At 40.8% G+C, this 9019-nt stretch overlaps 1 protein-coding gene across 2 annotated transcripts; it reads left to right on the forward strand.

The window, feature by feature from the left end:
• The first annotated feature begins 356 nt into the window (after nt 1-356).
• On the forward strand, nt 357-7322 carry LOC144124748 (uncharacterized). Of its 2 annotated transcripts, none has more exons than XM_077657612.1 (5): nt 357-459; nt 2011-2067; nt 3183-3328; nt 6107-6263; nt 6930-7322. In XM_077657612.1, exons 2-5 carry the CDS (start codon nt 2016-2018, stop codon nt 7253-7255), a joined length of 681 nt encoding a protein of 226 aa, XP_077513738.1. In that variant the 5' UTR covers nt 357-459; nt 2011-2015; the 3' UTR covers nt 7256-7322. The 2 variants fall into 2 exon arrangements, with proteins under 2 accessions (XP_077513738.1, XP_077513739.1); XM_077657613.1 differs by having other exon boundaries at nt 362-459; nt 2014-2067.
• The last annotated feature ends 1697 nt before the right edge of the window (nt 7323-9019 follow it).

Genomic DNA, 9019 nt, shown 5'->3' on the forward strand with positions numbered 1-9019 from the left:
GCAAGTTTCAAGCCATATTGGTGCGTTTCGATGGGACACAGGATACTACGAACTGATATGATATCGCAGTCTGAATCCAACGCAACTTAAAATTAGCATGGGGCACTAGAAACGGAACAAGCCTCATAAGGCTTTTCAAAGTGCGCGTTTAGATAAAAGAACAAAGGCGTTCATGGTACATTGTTCGACGGCACGAAAACGTCGGATGATGTGATGATAAGATAATCATTTCCATAAACCCATGCAATCGTCGCTTAGTGCTACCTCTTCGAAAAGAAACGGGTAAACAAGTCACGTTCTAGTATTTTCCTTTGCTGGCTAATCTTCACAAAGGAAATTTGCTGAAGAGAAGGGTGGAAAGTGCACTCGTATGATCTACTATATATGGGTGCTTTCAGCAGCACGTACCCGTTCGAGGTGGTGTTTGTGTTGCAGCAAAGTTCGGTGTTCGTTGACTTGGTAAGCCACTAACTTTCATGCCTTAAGAGGGATCCAACCTCTATCCTTGCTCCGCGGGTTCGACTTAAAGTTCAACATGCGTGGTAGTAAATTACTTGTAGTCCGCGTTTTGCTTCAGCGTTATCTGTCAAGGATTAAATGAGGTGATTCATAATGCACTCTGCCAACATTGTTGCAAGACCGTCTTTTATCGGTGTTGCGACAATGTTGACTTATCGAATTTACAGCCGAGTAGCGGAGAGAGTGAATTGCCTCGCACAGGTGTAAACATTGTTCTTTTTCCAGCCCACGCTATACGGTAAGAGGGAAGGACGTGTTTTGATTTCTATTTTGTGAAATCCGTCACTCAGCGTCACTATCGCGTACGCTCCTTTCACGGCTAAAGAACAGTAGGCGTGAAGTAATTGCGATGTTCAATTAAAGATTGCAACAACATAAACCTAGAGGGGAAATAAAGTAAGTGCGGCATGCTGTCACAGCAAGGCCCACTATTCTAGCTTTGAAACCCTGCTCAGGAAGAGTCCTGCATGGTTCGAGAGCAAACATACGAATACCAAGAAAGAAGGAAGGCACGCGTGCCACTAAGATACAGAGTGTCTGGCACATGTTTACGCGCATTCCATTTGGCACATATGCCATGCTGGGTGATATATTTGGACTAGGTTTCAGGTCCGCTCTAAGTCAGGGTTATTTTGAGATAACAGGGTTTGTCACTCTCCGGTACGCACTGGTGGCCTTTGGGCATTATTTTAACACAGGCCAACGACCAGAACTACCGACATTGTTTTCTTTCTCGCCGCATATGTCAATGCAAGTTTTGAGTCCAAATGTTAACAACCCTTCTGCCCAATAAGCTGACTCGTCGAAAGAAGCAACTTGAATTTATCGGACTACTAAGAACTGAAAAAGCAATGTTGTTGGAAAAAAAAAGAAATCCGAAACAGTGAAAGGTGAGAAGGGGCAGGGTAGTGTTGGCTGACAGAACCGGTCACCTGTGCTGGCGCTCATAAACTGCAAATGAATGTGATACTGACGCTCTTTCATGTAGCGTTTACGTAAGCTCGCACGTGTAATCAGATAAGATTCACTCGAAGCGAAAAATAATGGCTGGAATTCATCACTGACAGCGCACTGACAGGAGGTCACAGGAGTGCAAAGACTATTAAAGTGTAACGGCGGCAAGCGCTCTTTTGTTTCATCACTTTTCAGTAGTAATATTCATGGTAGGTAATTATGAATAAATCACACTTGTCTTTTCCTCATCGCTTAGAGTATGACTTCGCCATGAGGAAACTCAGCGTGGAAAGAAAAAGAGCGTAGGCGGTGTTTCTTTCGTGCGCCATGCGCCAAACGCTGCCTTTGAGATATAAATGTACGCCGCGTAGCTTCAGTTTGAGTTTCTTTTCAAGTCTGCTACTTTGCAGTAACGGCGTGCAATTGGCAGCTATCCTGCTATGGATAACAATCTTCTCAGCCTATAGCCAGTAAGCGATATCGAAAGGCCACTTGCGAAGAGCCTGTTAAGATTTTGTTAACATTTTTTTTTTGCAGCAGCCATGAAGAAAGCCATCCTTTTGTTATGCATCGCCGGCTTCATTGCCCTTTCAGGTGAGTCAAGCGAAAAGCAATATTTCAAAGTAACAGCCATTCAGACGTTATGATTTAATGAATTTTAATGAAGTTACTGATCAATACGTTTCAGAAAGTAAACTTTTCTAACCACGCACTTAGGGTAAGAACCAATAAACTATGATATGAAATTTGTGAAAGGGTTAGAAGGTGTTTATGTTTATATTCTACTTGGAAATGAACATTACCAATCTAAAATTACTAATATATTCTGACTGTCTGCAAACTTTATTTGGCTCGCTGCTGCTTGTTTACTGAAGTCGCAGTCGTTTGCACTGAAGCTTTCCTTGAAGGTTCGAGAAAAAAAAAAAACCTGAAAAATTGTGATATGGCGCTTTACACAGCGAAAATTACTCGAAGGCCTGGCGCCCTCGGGACGAAAAAAAAACAAGCACTGAAAATATTTGTATTTTGTTGCGATAAAACATTTACTGGTGCTTTAATGTTGCTCCTGCCTTTCAGCAAGAAAATAAAAGATTGCTATCGGTGTAACATATCTATGTACTACTCACGTAAATCGTGTCAGAGTATACTCGTTGCTCGAGAATGCACCACTAGAACTTTTTGCTGGGCTAGTTGGTGCAAGTTACAGAAAGACGAACTGCTCGCGCAAAAAAATTAAAGTGCTTGCCCGGGTCGCGATCTTGCGTTTGTTTACGTTGGCTCTCCGTCTTTAGACATGCATTATTCACTGAAAGCGAAAGAAGAATATGTGGAAACTGAAATACAATATCCCTATCGTAAGTACAGTGCAAATGATTTTGTGGTCTGGCGTTCAAAGCTCTATCCGTTAGCATTTGCAACTAGCAAGATGTTAAATGGCTGGAATCAGAAGAGGGGAGCGCAAAATCTCAAAAAAAGTAACAATGAAGGCAGTACGGACGCCGAAGACAGCACAGCGCCCGTGCTGTTGTTTTGTTGTGTCCTCTTTTGGAGTGGTCCGTGTCGATTTTGCGCTGCCCTCTTACGATTAAAGTGTGAAGCAAGTGGCTCAACCAGAAATTTTAATTGAAATGGCCCTAGCGTGCATATCTATCTATAAATTTAATGGCTGTTGCGTGCTTATTGATATTTTGGTCGATTTGTCTTTCTAGTGGCTACGGAAGAAGACCATCTTACGGACAGTTATGAAGACATGTCAGCCGACAGTTATGAAGAAGACATCAGAGATGAACTGGAAATGTTTTGTGATGTAGAAGACTCAGAGTATTCTGACTCTTATGAGGACTATTCTGACGAGGTATGTGTACAAAACAGCTAGAATGAACAAAGTGTAATCGCAGCATTCAGCTTGTTCATGAGGATTATAGTTTTTTCTCTTGTGTTCAAAAACCAGTATAACTGATACAACCGTGGGTCCATATTATGAGCGGAGGTTTCAATTCTGTAGAAAATTACAAAAGTTATCGTACCATTTGCTTGAAGTAGACCAATTTGAAAACAATTTTGTTGCCAAAATTTTATGAAGCCCAACATCCCCATAAATTTTCAGGAACAGGCACCGCTTTTGTACAAAAACTTATTTCTGTTGACATGTGGCCTCAGGGGCGAAACGTGAAAACTAACAAAACTGTTCAATATTACACTAAGGGTTGTGCAGAAACATTGCCGACTTTCATGTGTGCAGTTGTATTCTAATAAAAGGATATTTTTTTAAAAAGTCCTACATATTGTATTACTAATAATGAGGGTATGGGGCCAATGATTTTCATGCACATTGCACCCTTTTGCAAAAACAGTGGTGTTTAGCCGCTTTATGTACGCAAATTAGTGCCAGCAAATTCCGTAGATCGAATCTCAAGATGTATTTCAGAGTTGGCAGCAATGTTACTCCATAGTAAGACATTTTTAGAATTTGACATTTTATTTATTTATTTCTAATACCCTCAAACTCCGAAGAATAGGCGAGGGGAGTGGGTTATAAGAAGCGAAAGTAAATCATAAAGGCGGCATACGCTCAGTACAGAGAATGCAAAATGAGAATAGGCAGCATGCTATGTCAAGAGGGGAAAAAATGAGAATATAACCTACTGCAATAAAATAAATCAGAAAGCGAAAACAATACACGAATTACGTTAATAAATAAGAAAACGGCAGGAAATGGCAATAGTAAGTACTTAGGTGACATCACATGGAAAAGCCGTGAACAATGCTTGCCTGGAAAAGGCGCAATCTGCGAGAAGCCTGTTCAAGTCTTTATATGGGTTTGGAAAGAGTGAATAATAAAAAGTGTTGCTGAGGGAATGAGGAAGAGCAACTTTGTGACGATGGCTGGCTCGTGGCTAGTGGTAGCTCTGCAACATTTTGAATTCACTATGTAGAGATATGATAGTAGATGCTGTGAAATAGGCAAATGCGAAAAATTTTGTGGCGCAGTCAGAGACATGGTAAACGTACGCTAGGGGTCATTAAAGTTATGCTATCTGTTCGGTTATGATTAGAAAATACAAACCGAATAGCATTATTTTGAACCATTTCAACAGCATGAGATAAAATATTTTGATTAGAATCCGAGATGGCAGTAGCGTATTCAAGTTTGAGTGGGATAAGGGTTTTATAAAGAAGTTTTAATGAAATTGCGGCTTCGCTGAAAGTACGTTTAATGTATCCTAACGCGTAATAGGCGTTGCTAGTAAGTTTGTCAGTGTGAGCTTTCCAATCTAATGCATGATGATGATGATGAATTTTTTATGGCGCGAGGAATGGTCAAGCTAAGATAAGATGACAACGGCTGAAGTCGGGTGTTTTTGAGTGCGCACATCAATGTACATTCACCTTTTCGAGAGATACACGATATTTGGCACTTCTTAACGTCTAGCTCCAAATGCCATTTCATGTACCGAAGAGCAATGTTAAATCGTACTGAAGTATGTCATCATCATTACGAACCTCGCGATAAAGTACACACTCGTCAGCGTATTACTGCAAGAAAGAAAAGACACAACTCGGCACATCGTTAATATATATTAGAAACGAAAGTGGTCCTAAGGCGGAACCTTGGGTCACGCCTGATGTACTACAGTCAAGGTAAAATTGCAACCGTTAATAAAGACGCACTTTCACGATTAATGAGAATACATTCAAGCCAGTTTAGTAAAGCAGGATCAAGATTACGTTCAGATAGTTTAATCATTATTAGCTTTTGAGGAACTTTAACATAGGCCTTGCAGAAAGCCAGAAATATGCAGTCGGCCAGGGAACTATCTGATGAAGTATGTCGTGTAACGAGTGGCCGAAATAGGGAGGTGAGTTCTGTACGTGAAGGAAGGGCGAAAACCATGACGAACAGATGGAAAAAACGGCATAGAGTTCATAATAGGTAGATTTGAGAATATAATATAAGCTCCAATAATTTACACGGGATATTGGTTAGCGATGTGGGTCGATAATTTCAAGATGATTATTTGCTACCCAATTTATGCATAGGAAGCGCCCTGCTGGTTTTCCTGTCCCTCGGCAAAATTCCTTGGTAGAGTGACTGCTGGAATAGCTTTGCAATTAAAATGTATCAATACTTTTTGGTTTGTTTCCAGAGCATTGTATTTGCTGTTAATGCTGTACGATGAAGAAATTTTACTGAATAAATTATTTTCACAATTCAAGCAGGATCAACGACAATGGGCGGCATCGGAGAAAAATTATTGTGTAAAGTAGTGTCAGGCAAAATTCCTCTTGACACAGAAAAGTCATCAGAAAATGCGTCGTTCGACACAAAGGGTAATCACATGGCGACAGGGGTCTCCCTCATCAATGTTAAGCAAAATTGCAGCATAGTCACGTGAATAAAGAATATTAATAATAAAATTTTCACCGACTATTTCCAAATATTGAAGGAAGAACGCTATCTGAAAATGGTCTTTAGCGTCACGCACCGCATTGAGGTAATGTACTTCAGCCGTCCAGTTCTCTCCCTGAGGTGATTTCACTGGTGGAAAGTAACACTTGAACGTAAGGTATATGGCAACACCGAGGCGAATCTAAGAAAATTTATAGCTTTTCTTCAATTTTTTCAATATAGTCGTCCGAGTACTTCATACAGAAGTTATTCAAGCGCTTCAAGGGCCTGTCAGGTGGAGATGGCAACAGCACCGGCAGAGGCGGAGGAAGAGGTCGAGGACGAGGACGCGGCTCCGGTCGCTCTGAGGGTGAGCGCGAAGGACGTGGTTCTTCTGGAGGTCAGTTTAGTTCTTACTTATTTTTGGCTGCAGCGGTAAGCGCCGTGCAAAACATTCTACTGCGTAAAGTCAGAGCTCGTATTGTGTATTAATTTCGCATCAATAAATGTTTGAAAAATTAAACTACGTTTAAAATGATTAAAGGATAAATTTTCATGTTGCACTGCAACTTGCTTCCAAACAAAACGAAATAGAGTACGTGCTTTTCAGCGTCCTCTTGTGCAAACTTAACAGAACAGAAAAACATTGGTAATAGCGTGTCCTATCTCTGCTCTCGGATGCATGAACTGCAATTTCTTGCGAAGCCATCTATTGTAGGCATGGATCTGGTATAAAAATCTAAACATTACTTACGTTAGGAACAAGAGTTGAATAGAAATAGATGATAGAAATTGGGTGCCTCGTGATTAGAAATTCTGACACAGCAACTCGTTGGTACAGCACATAATGTTATCCTTTCGTAGCTGTGTGGTTGCGCGCTTACACACCAGTTCTTGGTTCAGAGTTAGTATAATATGTGAAGTTTAAACTTATTTCGAAGTATTTACATCTGCCTGGCTGTGCCGACAGACTTGAGTCCATGCAGTGTTTTTTATACGCAAGCTATTTTCTTACCTGAAAAAAGATAGTTGCTTAACCTTTCATTTCTCTTTTCCCGTGTCAAAGGGCGGGACTTTAAGAAGCGGGGAAGGAGAGGTGGCGATGAAAGTTCTTCGTCCAGCGGTGAAGGATCATCTAAGAAAAGCGAGTTTTTCAAGAAGTTTTTTGGAAAGAAGATGGGCTCTGGTGGCAGCGGCGACTCATCCAAGGGCGATTTCCTGAAGAAGCTCATGGAGAAGATGGGCTCCGGTGGTAACAGCTCGTCTCAGGCTAACGATTTCCTCAAGAAATACCTCGAGGGTAATACTGCTTCTTACTCGGGCCAGGACCACAAATCTGTCAACTACAAAGACCTCCGAAAGCGACTGTGTGTTGAGTATCGGAAAATGTGAGAAGAATAATGCGCGTTTTTTGGCGCTGTGAAAAAATTACATGGCGTAAATAAACAATAAAACCATGTTTTTTTCACTTTTACACAGTGTTTACACTCGCATCCACACTGAACGCGCAGGAGAGCAATAGAGACTCCTGTTGGCAAATTGATGTTGTGTATTGAAAAAAACTCTGGGGGATTAGCTGTAGTTGGCTCAGAAATTCAATCACGATTGAATCGGTATAGATGGTACACAAGAATTGTAAGCAGAGGTAGTGAAAATAAACAGGAACAAAATGCATATAACCAAACTCAACGTAGGCATGGCTTCCAACCGTATTTTATTTTGGCGCAGAAAATAAAAAGAAAGCAGGCCTGCAAATAATAACAGAAAACAAACCCAGATTATTACATGGCGTTAAAACCAAAGGACCTGCGCAGCACAAGTACAATCGAAGATATGAGCTATGCAGAGAAAGAAACTTCTTCTGAAACAATGTGGGCAAAGCGAAACTAGAGGAAGCTGCACCCAATGCGGCCAAAAGCACTGCTTTAAAGAGCGCAAGAACGCTCGCTTTTTGGTGAGAAGTCTGTGAGAAAGGCTTAGGTGTAAGCGTTTCTCATAGAAAAGCTTTTATCACAGAAAGCGTTTCTTATCAGCAAAGTTCACTAAACAGCAAAAAATAAAGTCTGGCAGATGCCAGCCGCAGCCAACCTGTCCCAGTAAATTTTCTGCTCTCCTCTTCCTAATCAGCCATCTACTGCTCTCTTCCCAATGTATTAGCTAAGTTAGCCTGACAGGCAATAGAATACCTGCTTTGTATATTGCTCATCCAGAAAAATATGCTCCATCTTGAGTTCAGGTATAACATTAATAGTTCCAGTGTTATCTAATTTCCCTCTCGTAACCTTTCCTATATCTTTTTTCTTTGCATTGTCAGGTTTAGCGTGCAGACCATTGTCAGGCTAAACTATGGAAATGTATTTAACGCATCCTCTTTAAGTCGCATTCTTCACGAACTTCTCTCTTCTGTTTATCTGGCCATTCATATCCCTAGAAGACATGCAAAAGTAAAATACACGCCCAATAATTTTAGGCCTGCCAGGGTTTAGAACCTACGCCCCTTGGATGTTGGATCCGAAGCGTGTGTGGCGCTTTAATTAGGTCGGCTGTTGCCACATTGCACCTGTGGAGTAATTTGTACCTGCAAAAGTTAGTGGTCTTAGGTTGATTAGAAACTTCCTCCTGGCAGAAAAGCAAGGAGCAGCACAAGAAACGCAGCTAAGGAACCATAAAACCACGTTGAGCGCTGCACTAACGACAATAAAAAGAAGCTGAAAATCTGTAAAAAAACAGAAGAAGAAAAAGAAGGAGAACCACAATACCATATTCTGGTGTGAGAGATTCTTCACAGGTATGCTACTAAAACTGTTTTTGTGTTATCTCTTCTTTTCCTTCACTTTTCTGTCAGAATTTGTTCATTTATAATTATTACTTATTAAATTATTTCTTTCACACCTCATATCTTTGTTTCCTCGATTTTCATTCCGATCTCCTCAAATTCTCTAAATTTTCTTGATTCACTTTCCTAGATTCCTCAATTTTTATTTATTAATTGTTTGAGGTAAGTCCGGATTAATTTTTCTCCAGTTTGGATCTGCATTGAAATCTGGCCAATCCCCCACCGTCATTGATCTTTGATGGCCCGCCCTAAAGACTGCACGTAACCAGCGGATGCGCAACTTTGAGAAAGTCGGCGTTAACCTCTCTATAAGAGCATGC

The sequence above is a fragment of the Amblyomma americanum genome, chromosome 3 (genome assembly GCF_052857255.1).
Source record: "Amblyomma americanum isolate KBUSLIRL-KWMA chromosome 3, ASM5285725v1, whole genome shotgun sequence".
In the NCBI taxonomy this organism is placed as follows: Eukaryota; Metazoa; Arthropoda; class Arachnida; order Ixodida; family Ixodidae; genus Amblyomma; species Amblyomma americanum.

What these genes read in the sequence shown, in the direction of transcription:
- LOC144124748 (XM_077657612.1), top strand. Translation starts at nt 2,016, where the DNA reads ATGAAGAAAGCCATCCTTTTGTTATGCATCGCCGGCTTCATTGCCCTT. An exon ending in CGGCTTCATTGCCCTTTCAG is followed by an intron (nt 2,068 to 3,182) that starts GTGAGTCAAGCG and finishes TTGTCTTTCTAG; the next exon opens with TGGCTACGGAAGAAGACCAT. An exon ending in ATGAGGACTATTCTGACGAG is followed by an intron (nt 3,329 to 6,106) that starts GTATGTGTACAA and finishes TTTTCAATATAG; the next exon opens with TCGTCCGAGTACTTCATACA.